This window comes from Panthera leo, chromosome F2, assembly GCF_018350215.1.
Source record: "Panthera leo isolate Ple1 chromosome F2, P.leo_Ple1_pat1.1, whole genome shotgun sequence".
Taxonomy (NCBI): Eukaryota; Metazoa; Chordata; class Mammalia; order Carnivora; family Felidae; genus Panthera; species Panthera leo.
In genome coordinates, this window is record NC_056695.1 from 71,590,871 (window position 1) to 71,608,769 (window position 17,899).

The 17,899-nt window shown below is 45.5% G+C and overlaps 1 protein-coding gene across 1 annotated transcript; it reads left to right on the plus strand.

Moving 5' to 3' along the window:
• The first annotated feature begins 519 nt into the window (after positions 1–519).
• On the plus strand, positions 520–15,109 carry GSDMC (gasdermin C). Its single transcript, XM_042923363.1, has 9 exons — positions 520–736; positions 2,069–2,252; positions 4,509–4,677; positions 9,690–9,795; positions 11,040–11,084; positions 11,475–11,504; positions 12,950–13,207; positions 14,031–14,104; positions 14,783–15,109. Exons 1-9 carry the CDS (start codon positions 520–522, stop codon positions 15,107–15,109), a joined length of 1,410 nt encoding a protein of 469 aa, XP_042779297.1.
• The last annotated feature ends 2,790 nt before the right edge of the window (positions 15,110–17,899 follow it).

Below are 17,899 nucleotides of genomic sequence, written 5' to 3' on the forward strand. Positions count from 1 at the left end.
CGGACTTCGCTCTTGCTCATTCCTCTGCCTGAAACCCTTTTTCCCAAATAGCCACATCGTTCCCTCCTCCCCACCTTGCTCCAGCTCAAGTCTTTGTTCACAGGTCACTTCCCCGTGAGGCCCTCACTCTCTGATGGCCAACACGGCCACCACCTCTACCACCACCATGGATTTGTGCCATATACCTAACCTTCTCTCAGGCCCTTCTGCTGACGATAGCATTGAGCACTTTCTGGGCCTGGAGGGTGCCTTTGGCTTGGGGGTGGGGAGATACACAGGCTTTTCTATTCTAGCCATAAAGAGCAATGAATTTCACAGCAGTGCTTCCCTCCAAAGCCCAGGCTGTGTTTAGAATACCAAAATTGAGAAAGTATGATTTAGTCACTACTCAAAGACCTAAGTTAATCTCACATATATGTCCTCTTCCTTAGGAAAAACATCAAGCTCTGTGACAGCTTACCCACTTTCTTCCCCATCTCCACTGAAATGTGTGCTCCCCTTCTATCTGTCCCTAGCAACATGTCCTCCATGTTTGAGAATATTAGTAAGAATTTGGTCAAAGAGCTCGGAGACAAAGACCTGACACCTGTGAAACACCTGCTGAACGCCAACAAATTCCGTCAGTTTGCAATTTTACGGAAGAAAAAGAAGACTCTCTCACAGTTCTGGGAACTACCTGATATTCCAGTAGAATACACCCTCATGGACATCCTGGAGCCAAGTTCTTCAGTCCCAGGTATTGCCAACAAGGGCTGGGAGGCAGGGAGTGAAAAACATAGGTGCCCAGACAGGTAGTGCACCATGCAAGAATCCCTGAGACACACACACAGGTAAACGTTAGGAGCAGTTTTGCCGAAAGACACTGGGCAAGAACCTATGACTATTTGAGAATCTACTAATATCTGGACCCGAGCATTTATCAGTTAATACTTATAGCAGCTTCTTAAGTCAGAAACATTACCCCCAGTTACAGAACAGTGAATTGAAACTTATAAAATAATTTGTTCTAGGTTATGTACCTGGGAACTAGTAAAACGAGAATCCAAACCCAGATCCGTCTGGCTCCACATGCTTAACATTTTCTGCTCCAGCGTGCTGCCTCCTGGGGCCAGATCCTGCACCTGCTGCAGAGGAAAGATGATGTCATGGGTCTCCTTGACCAGGGCACACACGATGTCACCACGTCTCAGGGTTTGAGATGACATCCCTGTTATCCGACCCTTGGGTTGATTCAAACATTTGTCCTCAGCAGTAATTTATGCTTAAAACATTATTTTGTTGGGAATGCAAGCTGGTGCAGCCACTCTGGAAAACACTGTGCAGGTTCCTCAAAAAATAGAGCTACCCTACGACCCAGCAATTGCACTACTAGGTATTTAACCAAGGGATACAGGTGTGCTGTTTTGAAGGGACACATGCACCCCCATGTTTATAGCAGCACTATCAACAATAGCCAAAGGATGGAAAGAGCCCAGATGTCCATCGATGGGTGAATGGATAAAGAAGTTGTGGTGTATATATACAATGGAGTATTACTCGGCAATCAGAAAGAATGAAATCTTGCCATTCGCAACTACGTGGATGGAACTGGAGGGAATTATGCTAAGTGACATTAGTCAGAGAAAGACAAAAATCATACGACTTCCCTCATATGAGGCCTTTAAGAGACAAAACAGATGAACATAAGGGAAGGGAAAAATAATATAAAAACAGGGAGGGGGACAAAAGAGAAGAGACTCATAAATATGGAGAACAAACTGAGGGTTACGGGAGGGGTTGTGGGAGGGGGGATGGGCTAAATGGATAAGGGGCACTAAGGAATGTACTCCTGAAATCATTGTTGCACTATATGCTAACTAATTTGGATGTAAATTTAAAAAAATAAAAAATAAAACAAGTTAATAAAAACAAAACAAAAAAACCACATTATTTTGTTAGCTTCTGAAAGATTTCAATAGGTAAGAGGGCTGAAGCAACACAGGACTTGGTCACTCTATCTCCGTTCCATTTTCCAACTGTTCCAGAGTAAATTTTTGATTAAACCTGAAGTCACCTTTTCTGTCCTCAGAAACTGTTATCAAGGGACCATTTATCTTCAGTGACACCATGTTCCGGAAGTACAAGGCTTCTGCAGGTGTGACTGCCATGCTAGAAACGAATGTGTCAGGGGAAGCTACGAAGTGCCATGAAACCTTCCTCCAGTTTCACGCTGTTACCTTCCCACCCCAAAACTGGAAAGACCTTCTAAAGAGGTGAGGCCATGGGAGAGGAAGGACTGGTCAACAGAGCCCCTTGGACTCTCTTTGTGGGCAGAGACACCTAGCAGGCCTTGCTGCTGAGGCTCTGAATGAAGAAAATGACACCGCAGGCAAGCTATGCTGTTCTTCTTGGTTATTCACTTATTCATTCATTCAGCGAATAATTATTAGTCACTTAATACATATTTATTAAAACAGCAATTACCCATTACTGCGCTATCATGTGCTACCCATCTCTACCCTAAAGCCGCTCATATTTAGTGTGAACAGGCAAAGGGCAGGCAGTGAGGAAGAGCAGGCGATAAAAAATAAAGTATTGATTAACAAAGTATTTATTTATGGGAGACAAAGAATCTGAAACTCTCTGTTGACATAAGGTATGAAGTAGTGTCCTGGGATTTCATTTACCTCCAAGCGTATAGGCAAAGGCGGGTATCAAACGATCTCTAAGAGCTCAACGAAGAAATTAAGTCTTTACTGCCTTCTAAAAACAGTCAACTTCAGGGTGCCTGGGCAGCTCCGTTGGTTAAGTGTCTGTCTCCTGGTTTCAGCTCAGATCATCATCTCACAGTTTGTGGGATCGAGCCCCTTGTGGAGCTCTGTGCTGACACCACTGAGCCTGCTTGGGAATCTGTCTCGCTCACCCTCTCTCTCTGCCCCTCCCCAGCTTGCTGGTGCTCTCTCTAAATAAATAAATAAATAAATAAATTTAAAATAAATAAATAAGTAAAAACAGAAATGCCAACTTAAATAATATGTTTACAAACCCAACAAATTGTTAAGAAAGCAGCAAGTTAAAAATCACAGACTGCTTAAAGACTAAAAGTTACTTTCACAGGGCATTGGACAATTTCCGTATTCCTGAGTTCTTACAAGGCCCTTATTAACAATAACATTTGCAAAGACTGTTTATGGTGCAAGAGTATCTGAGATTCTTTAGCTGCTCAGAAAGAAAAAGAAATTCTCAGTATTTCAGCAAAGAGGCAGTTTCTAGGATACATTTTAATTAGCTACCTCCAAGTGAAATAAGTAAGCCTGAGGTCAGACCTCTAATGGAAAAAAAAAAAAAAAAAAAAGGCAGTTGGCTATTTCTAATAGAGGGGATGTGGGCATGTCATGTATTCAGCTCCGAAGGCACTTACAGATCACGACGGGAGCTCTGGAGATAAGAAACAGGACGAGGTCAAAGAGACGCTGAAGGTGGTCGGCTTAGGTTTCTCTCTGGTGCTAACAGTTGAGCTCAAACCTAAAGAATGAAAGAAGCAAGCAAGAGGAAAAGGGTCCGAATTAGAGCTGAAAGGCCCTGGGACAGGACAGAGCTGGGTGTTTCCAAGAGGAGGGGGAGGCCAGGGAAGCGTAAGCTTCATCAACAAGGATGAAGGTGATGTAAAGTGAAGGTTGGGAGGTAAGCAGAGTCAGATGACACACTCCTTGGACAAATGGTAAGAAGCCTGCATTTCTCTCCAAGGGCACTGGATGGTCAGTGACGTCCTGCCCTGAAAGGCAAATTTAAGGGTCTCTCAGTATTCCACACGGCTGTCACCAGGGCACCAAGCAGGGTGGGGCCTGGAGCAGAACCACAGTTGAGTCTCAGCACTGCAGACCTTCCACATCTCCCCCAACTTACATCTTCAAGTCAAGCTCTACCAACCCCCCTACTAAGGACGGTCGACCCATAAAGCCCATCTGCGCTAGTCATGAAAAATCACCCAGCACGTGCCCTCCTTCATCACACTTTAGCCACCTGCTCTACATGGGCACGTGTGCTGTGTGTACCCAGCTTTGACAACAGGGCCTCCTAAGCACTGGTCTCCACCACCTGGACTCATCTACTTTGAGCCTCTCCTGCTGAGAGGCCCTGGTACTGGAAATGTACAAACTACGCTAACACGACCAATATAATTTTGGAAAATGTAAATGGCTCTTCATAATATGGTATGCATACTGTCATACCATACCCGTCAGAGAATGGGGACCCCTCCACCATGCACATCAGAGATGTTCTGTTGCCCTAAGCAACCTAACCTATAAGCCAGTATCTTCCTACCCATGGAGAACTCACCCATCAAATTCCAAATGCTCCTCACGGTCATGGGATCAACGTGGAGCCTGCTTGGGATTCTCTCTCTTGCCCTCTCTCTCTGCCCCTCCCCCACTTGCATGCATGCACTCTCTCAATATAAATTAATAAGCATTTTTGAAAAAGGCATCCCTTTCCCACTGTGACCTTTCTCTTCCCACCTACCTCAGGAAAGTGTTGGATCAGGAGCTGCTGTTTCTGAGGAAGTGCCGGGACAGAGATGACAATCTCTATGTGGTGACAGAGGCCGTGGAGCTGATCAACAGCACGGTGTTGCATGACAGCAGCAGTGTGAACGTTTTGGGAAAATGCTTTATCCCTTGGATGACTTCCGTCAAGGTACATGGTTGTCTGAAGTGGGATGGGGACACCAAGAGCACAGCCAGCCCCACCCCACTTCCCAGGGGCTCTGCATCTTATTAGGGCCTGTCTCTGGGGGCTGGAATGAATGGGGTCATTATTTCCCACTTCTCATGTGCCAAGGAATCCTGACTCCGGACCCGAGAGTATATTCTAACATGCTCGTTTTAGTATTTTAATATATGAGGCTACTCAATATCAATAAAATAGAAATAGATTTAATTATTTGCAATTATATTTTGCTTTGGTTAGGCGATCGGTTTTGGATACTCTAAAAGTATGATTGTTGGGGCGCCTGGGTGGCTCAGTTGGCTGAGCGTCTGGTTTCAGCTCCGGTCATGATCTCACAGTTTGTGAGTTCAAGCCCTGTGTTGGTCTCTGCACTGCCAGTGTGGAACCTGCTGGGGATTCTCTCTTTCCCTCCCTCTCTCTCTGTTCCTCCCACTTACACTCTCTCTCTCCAAATAAATAAATAAACTTAAAAGATATATATGTATGGTTGCTATACTACATACATGTGCAGGTTTATGGCTGGAAGAAACAAGGGGCCACATACAATACAAAACCTCAGCAGTTCAAACATCCTAAATACTGTGATACCCTGAGTAGAAAGTGTTCCGCATTAAGATTAAATATCTCCAAGCACATATGATGTACATAACTTACAATCATCACAATTAAAAAAAAAAAAAAAAGTTTAAAACAAAGCAGTTCATCAAATATTTACTCAACATGAACTGTGACTCAGGGACATATAAAGTGTGTGTGTGCGTGTGTTATAATGGACATTTACACAAAATATATTTTATATGTAATTTGTCCTCACTGAAGAGATTCAGAAACCAAAAAAACAAAACAAGACAAAAACGGAGATGTGAGCTAACTTTCACAAGATCTGTGTATTAACCCTAGAGGAGAGCAAGGCGCCACCCAGTGGACAAAGAAGTTTGAAACCAAACTTAACTCCAGTTTGGAGGGTATTGCCACGGCCGGCTGTTTTCACATCAGTTTCGGTGTGCTGACGGGGTTTTGGGAGAACAGGAGAACACCCTGAGGCATTTTGCAGAGGGCGAATGCTCAGCTGTGTGTCTGGCCTATGCCCCAGGTGTTCACAGCAGGTGCCGGTTCTAAGCTTGGCTCCTGGGCTGTGATGTTGTTAAACGGTTTGTAGATTCCCAGCTGTGTCAGCGTTTTCCCACACCATTGGTTTGCACTGCACTCTCTTAGTTGACATTGGACTCACCAGGACATTCTTCTCATCAAAGAGTAGGGCTGAATTCTGGAGAAGCCATTTACTCACTAGGCTGCCTGAGGTCATTATTCATGTTTCTGACATAGGGTCCCTTATCCATAAAATTAAAATATAACACCTACACCTACAGGGTGCCTGGGTGGCTCAGTCAGGTGAGCATCTGACTCTTGATTTCGGTTCAGGTCATGATCTCAGGGTTTGTGGAATCAAGCCCTGTGCTGGGCTCTACACTGACAACACAGAGCCTGCTTGGGATTCTCTCTCTCCCTCTCTGTCTCTCCCTCACTTGCTCTCTCTCAAAATAAATAAACTTAAAAGAAAAATCTACCTAAAATATGGGGCACCTGGGTGGCTCAGTCGGTTGAGTGTCCGACTTCGGCTCAGTCATGATCTCACAGTTCGTGGGTTCGATCCCCACATCAGGCTCTGTGCTGACAGCTCAAAGCCTGGAGCCTGCTTGGGATTCTGTGTCTCCCTCCCTCTCTGCCCCTCCCCTATTCATGATCTGTCTCGGTCTCTCAAAGATAAATAAACATTAAAAATTAATAAATTTTTAAAAACTACTTAAAATAGAACTCCTACATAAAAGTCCATGATAATACATATGAACAGTCAATCAGGTCTCCAGAATACAGTAATTACTACTCAGTGTGATGGTTAATTTTATGTTGCCAACATGACTGGTCCATGAGGTACACAGTTTTTGGTTCAAGGTTATTCTAGGTGTGCCTGTATGTTTCTGGATGAGATTTGAACGGGTAGACTGGTAAAGCAGATTATCTTCCCCAGTGCAGGCAGGCCTCTTCCAATCCACTGAAGTTCTGAATGAAACAAAAGGTGGAGAAAGACTGGAGTTCACTCTCCGCCTAAGTATCTTTCAGCTGGGACGCTGCTCTGCCATCAGACTCTGCCTAGCACTCCTGCTTCTAAGGCCTTTAAATTCAGACTGGAACTATACCATTAGTTCTCCTGGGTCTGTACATCTTGGGATTTTTCTTTTTATGAATTTTTTTTTAAGTTTTTATTATTTGAGATTTGAGAGAGAGCACACGTGTGAGTGGGGGAGGGGCAGAGAGAGAGGGAGAGAGAGGATCTCACCCAGGCTCCCCACAGTCAGTGCAGAGCCGGACATGGGTGGGGCTCAAACACAAACTGTCAGAACATGACCCAAGCCGAAACCACGAGTTGACACTTAACTGACTGAGCCACCCAGGAACCCCTTAAAAAATGTTTTATGTTTATTTATTTTTGAGACAGACAGAGAGACAGAGAGAGAGACAGAGCGTGAGTGGGGGAGAGACAGAGGGAGGAGACACAGAATCCCAAGCAGGCTCCGCACTGTCAGCACAGAGCCTGACACGGGGCTCGAACTCACGAACCATGAGATCATGACCTGACCCAAAGTCAGACACTTAGCTGACTGAGCCACCCAGGTGCCCCTGGGACTTTTCAACCTTTATAATTGCATGAACAGATCCCTTACAATAAATCCCTTTAGAAATATAGATATATAGACAGAAAGCTTATTGGTTCTGTTTTTCTACAGACTAATATACTCAGTAAAGTTTGTTCAGCTTTTCACTTGATTGTAAGACAGAGTGACAACTTCTAAGCTCTTTACAGTATGCCAGCACAGAAACCAGAAGTCTAATTTTTTTTAAAATAGGAAAGCCAAAAAATAAAATCAAAGATATTTCCCCAAAAAAAGTAAGCAAAAAAAGAGGAGAATATTAATATTAAAGTTTAGAGTGTTAGTCCAAACATACAACATCTGAAAAACAGGAGTTCCAGAAATAACAGAGACACAATAAAAGAAGGAAGATCATCCAAAAAATAATACAACAAAGGTGAGGAGACCAGAGGAATGTGTTTCCAGGTGAAAGGACCAAACAGGAGGCATAATTTAATGGGTCAACATATACCACAGAACTTAAGTGCGAATTATCAGGATACCTGCCTCAAAAAGAAAAGCATGGGGGCGCCTGGGTGGCTCAGTCGGTTAAGCGTCTGCATTCAGCTCAGGTCATGATCTCATGGTTTGCAAGTTCAAGCACCACATCCAGCTCTCTGCTGTCTGTGCAGAGCTCACTTCAGATCTTCTGTCCCCCTCCCCTCTCTGCCCCTCCCCCACATGCACCCGCTAAGATAAAAAAATTAAAACTTTAAAACAAAAAAAGAAAATCATGCATATTTCTAAAAAAGGAAAACAAAAGTCATTTTCCAAGGAATTTCAGCTTAGATTTCTATGTCCAGTCAAAATAATGCTCAAGTGTGAGAGTAAAAGAGAGAGGTCTTCGGATATGTACGGTCTCAAAAAATGTATCCCCACAAGAGACAGAGAGGGCACACAACTGTCCTAGTAATTAACTGCTACAGGAAAGATCTGGAGTGAGGAGAAGGAGTCTCCCCAACAGTAAACAATGGATATTACCTTAGGTATTGGGATGTGAACATTTTACGAGGATGGGGGATGGAGGAGTGAAGGGTTGGGGAGGGGGAAGAGTAGGAAAATGAAATCCTCATCACCAAAAGGAGAAAGTGACTGGATATACTTAAATCTGGAAAAAAAATTAAATCATTGCAATATAAACACAAAACCAAGAAACAGGAAGGCAAATACTGAAACAAGAAGGAAAAAGAGCAGCACCTATAAATCAGGATCAAGGGAGGTGAGATGGGGGCGGGGGGTGCTGAGGTCTCTGATCACATGCACGTGGCACCATATCGCTTTCTGGATCTATTGAGTTTTTTTTCTCATTTTATTTTTTATTTTTTGAATTTACAACCAAATTAGTTAGCATATAGTGCAACAATGATTTCGGGATAGATTCCCTAATGCCCCTTCCCCATTTAGCCCACCCCCCCTCCCACAACCCCTCCAGTAACCTTCTGTTTGTTCTCCATATTTAAGAGTCTCTTATGGGGGCACCTGGGTGGCTCAGTCGGTTAAGCGGCCGACTTCGGCTCAGGTCATGATCTCACGGTCCATGAGTTCTAGCCCCGCGTCAGGCTCTGTGCTGACAGCTCAGAGCCTGGAGCCTGTTTCAGATTCTGTGTCTCCATCTCTCTGGAGCCTGTTTCAGATTCTGTGTCTCCATCTCTCTGACCCTCCCCCGTTCATGCTCTGTCTCTGTCTGTCTCAAAAATAAATAAACGCTAAAAAAAAAATTAAAAAAAAAAAGTCTCTTATGTTTTGTCCCCCTCCCTGTTTTTATATTTGTTTTGCTTCCCTTCCCTTACGTTCAACTGTTTTGTCTCTTAAAGTCCTCATATGAGTGAAGTCATATGATTTTTGTCTTTCTCTGACTAATTGCACTTAGCATAATACCCTCCAGTTCAATCCACGGAGTTGCAAATGGCAAGATTTCATTCTTTTTGATTGCCGAGTAATACTCCAAAGTATATATATATATACCACATTTTCTTTATCCATTCATCCATCGATGGACATTTGGGCTCTTTCCCTACTTTGGCTATTGTTGATAGTGCTGCTATAAACACGGGGGTGCATGTGTCCCTTCGAAACAGCACACCTGTATCCCTTGGTTAAATACCTAGTAGTGCAATTGCTGGGTCGTAGGGTAGCTCTATTTTCAGCTCTATTTTTTGAGGAAGCTGCATAGTGTTTTCCAGAGCGGCTGCACCAGTTTGCATTCCCACCACCAGTGCAAAAGGTAGATCTATTTGAGTTTTAAGATCACATGTACATGAGACCACATTGCCTGGTTTCTCTCTCCAGGGTCAAGGCCAGGGAGAGGGTCTCAAAGTGAGAGAGAAGATGTTGACTCTGCCAGAGGGCACCGTGATCGCCTATAAGAAGAAGCAGCTGATTTTCGAGAACAATGGCTGGGGTAAGCAGAGGCTGAAAGGGGAAGATGGGGAGGGGGCGTCCGCTTCTCCGGAGAAGAGAAAGAGAGGGGAAGGGCCAGCAGCTGGCATCCACTTGCTGCTCTGTGCAGCAGGCCGAAAAACACCTCCCCACTGTGGGGACATACACATCCCACCACCAAAGCCACCTCCCAGCACGGCTGACTGACAGAAACGCTGCTCCGGGAAGATACAGAGATAGTCTCCCGTGTGGACGGGGACGAAGGGGCGTCCGGCGTGGAGGTGTCCTTGGCACCAGGCCAAGGGCAGCCCCAACCCCATCATCTCCATTCATTCCAGTGTCCGCTCAAGCCGCTCTCAGCAGCTGGCCTGGGGGAGCCACAGGGCGCTCCCCAGGGTACCCATAACCTCGGGAGAAAGCCCAGGAGATAGCCGCAGGATCCCAAACAAACCGGCAGACACAGTGCCCCAGGAACATAAGGCAGGGTTGTATCTACATCTCTCCCTCCCTCGCTCTTGGGCCTCAGTGCCCCAGCACACGCACACACTTCGGGTTCTGACTCCACATGGGCAAACCATTTGCATCAAACAGCAACTATACCCCTGGATGGAATGGTGAGCGCTGGGGACACAACCAGCCTCCCCCAGTTTAAGTCCCAGGAAGAGGTGAACCTGATACAGCTAGGGTCCAGCTCCTCAGGGATCAGGGGATGCCGTTCCCTTCTCCCCACGACCCCCAGACATGCACACGCGCGTACACACACACACACACACACACACACACTTCTGTCTATAATATCCTCCCTCGAACACCTTGTCTCAGCATTTCTTAGGTGCAGCATGAAATCACCCAGGAAGGGGGCAGGACTGGGAGCAGACATGTGAGGGAGGAGACCTCACGAGAGTAAGACTAAGGGCACCAGACAGACAATCCTACCCAAAGAAGGACGGACAAAGCCAACTGCCTTTACCTTACAGAGGAAGTTCTCCAGTGTCAGCACAGTGATCAACCCAGGCGCTCGTTCAAAAGGCAGGCTCCAGGCTCTCTTCAGAGAGTCTGATTCAGAAGGTAGAATTAGGCCAGGGGCTCTGAGTTTGAGCCAGCATCACAGGTGAATCTGGTGGAGGCGTCCCCTGGCCACACTGAGAAAAGCTGCCAGGCTGGGTGTGGAGGAGGAAGCCTGGGGGCTGCGGGCAGGGGCTGGGAAACGGTCCAGCAGGATTAACCTCAGCTCTCCTGGCCTGGCTTCTTCCCACCCAGACATCCTCATCTCAGACGACGACACGCAGAAAACCTTTCCAGAAGGTGAGTTTCAGAGCTGGACAGGTTCTCTGCCTAGACGCAGGCCCTGCTGAGCACTGACCCCCTTCGGATGCTAGTAAGGGCTCAACCCCCACAGACCCACAGGGAAACCTTTCCAGCCAAGCTTCTCCATCACCTCCTCCTCTCCCCTGCCTTTGACCTTGGCACTGGCCCCTGGCCGCAGTTCCCCTTTGAACTGTGAGGTGAGGTTGTGGGTGTGCTGCCTAAGGTCTCCATATGCCTAGGCTCTGAATCAACTGAAGGAGTGAAAAGAGGTAAGAAATCTGGGGGAGGAGGAGGAGAAAGCTGGAAAGAGGAGGGAGAGGTTGGGAGGAGGAAGGGGAGGATGGAGACTGAGGCTTTGTGAATGAGCACTTCTCTTTCTCTTTCCAGAGAGAATGCTGCAAAAGGTGAAGACATCAAGTGAGTGGGTGATTTTAGAGACAGGAAGGTGGGACTCGATCCCTCCATGAGGCCACTTTGTACAAACGTCCCACACAGTTGCCTCTGCTGTCCATGCCTGAGGCAGGAGGATCTGGCCTCTGGGCAAAGGGCAGGAATAGATGGAAAGGAGCTGGGGGGGGGGGGGGGGGGGGGGGAGGCAGGGAGCAGAAGGCCAGAGAAACCAAATGTCTTCAGAAGCTAACTCTTGGTGGGGGTATAATTTCTCTTTTAGTTGCTGTGAACAATGGTCTCCTGTATCCATTGAGTGTATCTGATGTAAGGAAGCCTCTGGATCTTGTGCTGCACTCACCTGGTAAGCAGGGCAGATTTCCCCGGCCTTTGCCACCACTGCCCTAGGGACTGGCTCTAGTTTTTGTGGAATAGGAAGGATCCAGGAAGGCCAGGAGGTGGAGGGATCCATCCGAATTGGGGCAGAAAGAGGTCTAGCAAGAGGGAGGAGGTGATGAGAGGCCAGAACCCTCCCAAGTGTCTCAAAAAGCAAGTTTGAGCATGAGAAAAGAGATGATTCCTTGTGATTCTCTTTCCAGGAAGAATACAGAGAGTCCTTTGGCAAGGTGAGTGTTTATTAAGAGAGAATCCAGGGCCTCCAGGGTAGGGACTTGCAGAGCTGAGAGCCCTGACTGCAGTTTCCATGCAACTCAGGAAACTGAGGTCTGCTTCCAAACGTACACTTTGGTCAGCTCCACTGATTCATTCCTTCGTTAGTTTGGGCATACCTGCAACAAACTTTTATTAAGAACTTACTGGGCAACAGGCATTATTCTAAGTACTAGGGATACAGCAGTGAACCAAACAGAAATGCCTGTGTCATTGCATGTCCGTTCTAGTGACCTCTCACTCAGCAGATCATCTTGAGTGCACCCAAAGTCTCCTCAGACAAGCAGAGAGCCCCCAAATCCATTCCTTGGTTAATTCCATATGGATATAGATGATATAGGTAGAATTACACTATAAGAAGGATGGCTCAAGGCTTCTACCTGGTACTACTCCAAGCATTTTATATAAACTCATTTAATCCCTCATAACATCCCCATTTAACAAATGTAGAAACTGAGCCAAGAGCTCAGATCCTCATCTCTAAGAGCCCAACCACAGAATCCACGTTATTTTAGACATGTCCCAGAAATAAGCGCCTGGTCATTTTCTTCTACTTCCCATGACCCCTTTCCAGAATCTCCATCTCTGCTCCCTGCATTCTGCTCCCCTCATTTCATAGCACTAGGATTGTCTGTTTTCTAGTCTATTATTTCTAGCCTGTTCCCAGAGCTCAAACATGGCATCCATAGAGCTGCTTTGGGTTGATAAAAGGGTTCATATTTGATGGGGAGGGGCTTATCATCCCAGGAATGTTGTAATCAAAGAATTATACCCATTTTTGGTTTGATGCTGATGCCTGAGGGCAGATTTCAAGCAACTACATGAGGAGATTTTCCAGGAAATGGAGGCCTTGGCCCAGCTCTCAAAGGACACTCAGGATTCTATATTCCATACTATCCTGAACATGCTTGGGAACCGAGAGGCTCTGCAGGACCTCACGGACACGGTGAGGAGTTCCTACAACTACCTAGGGCTGATCAAAGTGGTAAAAGGGGCAGGTTTAGGAAATATGGCTATCAAGATACACAGGGGAGGAGGGATGGGGCAATGCCAGGGGAAAGAGTAGGCTGTCAGCAATCTGGGACACTGGCCCCAGGCACAATGACAAGGCCAGGGGCCAAATATTGGGGCTGCTAGGAATCCCCTGGGACAGGTAAAGAGCCCTGACCCTCCCACCTTGGTTGATCACTTACAGACTTAAAAGACACAGGCAAAATTATATACCAGTAGTAGTTGTAGTAGTAATATCTTATTACTAATAATATGGGTCTCCTATAGCTGGATGGGAGCCCCTTAGATCTTCTGGATGACTTTGGGGACACAATCCTAAATGAGATGCAACCGGACACAAGAGACCTATGGATCCAGGCAAGATTCCACATCATCTACCTCCTTGAAGCCATAATGGGTAAGAATGATCTGGGGGGAAATGTAGGAAAGTCACAAGTTTGGCCTTCAGACCTCGTGAAAGCTATGGGTTAGACGCCATCTCTCCAAAACCCTTCGAATATCATGATCTTCATCCTCACATATCCCCTCTCTGAAATGTCCAGAGGGTTTAGTGAGATAAATTTGCCACATGAACAGAGAAACAGTCTGAGGTCTAGAAAGTGACCAGCCCAAGTTCATCCAACAGATCATTATGGGTGGACGATTCCAGGCTCCAGCCTCAGGATCCCATCCTCTGGACCACATTATGTAGCATTCTGGAGGCATTCCAAGAGTAGAAGGAGGACTTTCCAGTAAAGTGAACTTGACCTTCAAAGTCCAATGGGTGATTCCTCTGCCTCAAGAGTTCCCCTCTCATAGGGTCTCCCAGCTCACAGTGGGGAGAGGAAAATCTAACCCTTCATCACTTTCTTTCCCCAAATGTCCCCCTGTTTCCAGTGTTGAGTGACACCCAACATGATCTGCTGGCCCAGTCCATGGAAAAGAGGATCCTGCTCCAGCAGCAGAAGCTGGTGAGATATTCTCAGGGGCTAGTGTCCAGGGAAGAGGGTGAAAGAACCAGAGTTAAGAATGAATCTGAGGAAGAAGAGATGATGCAGGTTTCTGCCAGGGAGACAGGATCCTGCTCTGGCAACTGGGAAATCCCTGGCTGCATCTCCCTCTGGGCAACAGGCCCAGTGGGTATGAATCTATCAGGAGGGTCTCTGTTTCCATGGCAACCCCTGCTGAGAGCCCCCACGGTTCTAAAATAGCCATATAAGAACGCAGGTTTGGAACCCAGAGTCCCTGAGTCATATCCCCGCTTTATATACACAGTTACCATTTGGGAATCGCTCTTCTCTCTCCACATACATATATTTAAGGATATATGTGTGTATAGACATATGCATATACATACACACACACTGCATACATGTATGGATATACACACACATCTAATTCCAAATGCCACTATTCTGCAAGGGAAATGTTAATAAAATCATTTAGCAGCTGAGGAAACAATGCTCAGTGATTTCCAATAATGTATCCACAATTACACTGACCATAGGACATAACCAGGACATGACTCTGGGCCCTCTTGACTCCAAAGCTTTTGTCCCTTTCAGTCACCCTGCATGACCCTCTTGGGACAAATTTTCTCTTCCCGACCTCAAATGCTGACGTGTAACATCTGATACTGGTTATTCTAGGTAAGGAGCATCCTGGAGCCCAACTTCAAATACTGCTGGGACATCCCCTTCACCCTCAAACCCGAGCTCCTTGCCCCACTCCAGGGTGAGGATTTGGCCATCACCTATGGCCTCCTGGAGGAGTGTGGGCTGAAAATGGAACTGAATAGCCCCAGGTCAACCTGGGATCTGGAAACCAAGCAGCCCCTGTCTGCCCTGTATGGGACCCTGTCGTTGCTGCAGCAGCTGGCAGGCAGTCCAGAGAGGCCTGGCCCCACTCCAGTCTATGCTGAGAGTGTCCCTGATGAGCTCAGGGGGGGTCTAGGGCCACCACGTCTGCCGTTCTAGGCAGGATGGAGCCAGGGATCGGTGGAAACTTGAGAGAATGTTCTCAGGTGATAGAAATATCTGTATCTTGATAAAGGTTTATGCAATTGTCAAAACTCATCGAATAGTATCTAAAGATGCGAGCCTGGGTGGTTCGTTGGATGAGCATCCGACCTTAGCTCAGGTCATGATTTCACAGTTTGTGACTTTAAGCCCTGCTATGGGCTCTGTGCTGTCAGAGCCTGCTTGGGATCTTTGGACCCCTCTCTCTCTGCCCCTCTCCTGCTCATGCTCTCTCAAAAATAAATAAACATTAAAAAAAAATGTGAGCATTTCACTATATATAAATGCTACTCCAAAACAATGTAAAAATATATTTACTCTAGTTAACAATATGCATTCTGAATTGTTTGGGGTGAGGCTGATATCTGTAACTCACTTTGAAATGCATCAAAAAATAAAATAATGAACAGAGAGACAGATCATCACCAAGATTAGATGGTAAAATGTTAAAAATGAGAGGGTTTTTTTCCATTCTTAAAACATTTTCTTATGTCCAGAATTGCTTCAAAAAATTAACTCCCCAAAAATTATACCTCTGAATTGATCATTATGTGTGACTTTTCCAAACTATGCTTTTTGAGCTATTTTTAAAGGAACATTGAGGGACGCCTGGGTGGCTCAGTCGGTTAAGCGTCCAACTTCGGCTCAGGTCATGATCTCATGGTCCGTGAGTTCGAGCCCCGCATCAGGCTCTGTGCTGACAGCTCAGAGCTTGGAGCCTGTTTCAGATTCTGTGTCTCCCTCTCTCTGACCCTCCCCCGTTCATGCTCTGTCTCTCTCTGTCTCAAAAATAAATAAACGTTAAAAAAAATTTTTTTTAAAATAAAGGAACATTGAGAGAACAAAAAAAATAAAGGTCTTAGAAATTAAAACTATTATGACATAAATAAAAACTCCATAGAAAAGATCAGAAGGTAAAGTTGAGGAACTTTCCCAAAAAGTAGGGTAAAAAGTCATAAGATGAAAAATAAGAGAAAAAATAAGAAACATAGAAGAGCAGTTTAGGAAGCCTAAGAGCCAGATAAAACAAGCTCCCGCCCCCCCCCCCAAAAAAAAAAAAAGAGAGAGCGAGAGAACATACATACACACACACACACACACACACACACACACACACACACACAAATGGAAAGGAGATCATCAACAAAATAAATCAACAAAATCTCCCATAACCAGGATAGGAATTTCTGGATTTAAAGAGCCAATCATGAGGTGCCTGGGTGGTTCAGTTGGTTAATTAAGCGTGCGACTTCGGCTCAGGTCATGGTCTTGCGGTTTGTGAGTTCGAGCCCTGCGTCGGGGTCTGTGCTGACAGCTCAGAGCTGGAGCCTACTTTGGATTCTGTCTCCCTCTCTCTCTGCCCCTCCCCCACTTGTGCTCTGTCTCTCAAAAATGAATAAATGTAAAAAAAAAAATTTTTAAAGAGCCCATCACGTACCTGACACAAATGGATGAAAATGGGCCCATACCGAAACACCTTTTTGTGAAGTTTCAGAACATGCAGAACAAAGTAAAAACCCAGGAAAAAGAACAAAGTTCATTTACAAAATGAGTGACTTTACCCAGGTTTTCCAATTTTTTTTTAATGCTTATTTATTTTGAGAGGGAGAACACAAGCAGGGGAGGGGCAGAGAGAGATGACGGGGACACAGGATCTGAAACGGGTTCTACGCTGACAGCAGAGAGCCCAATGTGAGGCTCGAACTTGAAAACTGAGAGATCATGACCTGAGCTGAAGTCAGAGCCTTAACTGACTTCAAATATAAGAATGCCTTTAAACTACAGCCAAACAGCAAGTTAGACGCAATGAAGCAAAGACTTCCGACATGTCGATGTAAAATTATTTCCAACTAGAAGTCTACATCAAGTTTGAAGGTAGAATAAGGCATTTTCAGACAAAGATTTTTAAAATTACTATGTTCTATTTTCAAGAAAATATAAGAGGACATGATACAGTAAAATGAAAGAGACCCAGGAGGAAGATGTTGGCTACAGGGAAAAGAAGATTTAGTTGTAGAATAGAGACAGGGGGATTCCCACGATGGCAGTATTGGGGCCAGAGGACAGTAGTCTCCATCTGAGCAGATAAGGAAGCCTCTGGGAGAGGAAGTCTTCCAGGAAGAGGAAATCATAGAATATCTCAAATCTGGGATATTAGTATAAGATTTAAGGAACTGGCAGTTTGAATTTAATTAGATATAAACACATAGAAAATAGAAGGAAAAATAAAAAATGACAATGAGAAATAAAACAGAAACCCTACAGGAAAGGAAAAATAATTATGGTTTATTGATATCTGTGTAGAGTTTGCACAGTCATGATTGTGATGTCGCCCTATTGGGAAGATAGGGAGAGGACTTGTGTGTGGTATAGAGCGAAGGGGACCCTAAATCCTCATCTTCCCTGGTGCAAGTCCATGGATGGTGCCTACAACTGAGCAAGCTTATTATTAACAGATGTCAGACACAAATGGCCACACGTTATATTATCCCAATCACAAGAAATATTGAGAATAGGCAAATCCACAGAGACGAGAAGTACATCAGTGGTTATGGTGGGGAGGTTCTTTGGGGGGTAATGAAAATTGTTTAGGGTGCCTGGGTGGCTCGGTCATTAAACATCTGACTTTGGCTCTGGCCATGATCTCATGATTCGTGAGTTTGAGTCCCACATCACGTGATTTTGAGACCCGCTTCGGGTGAGCCCCTCTTCTCTCTTTCCTTCTGTCTCTCTCTGCCCCTCATGGGA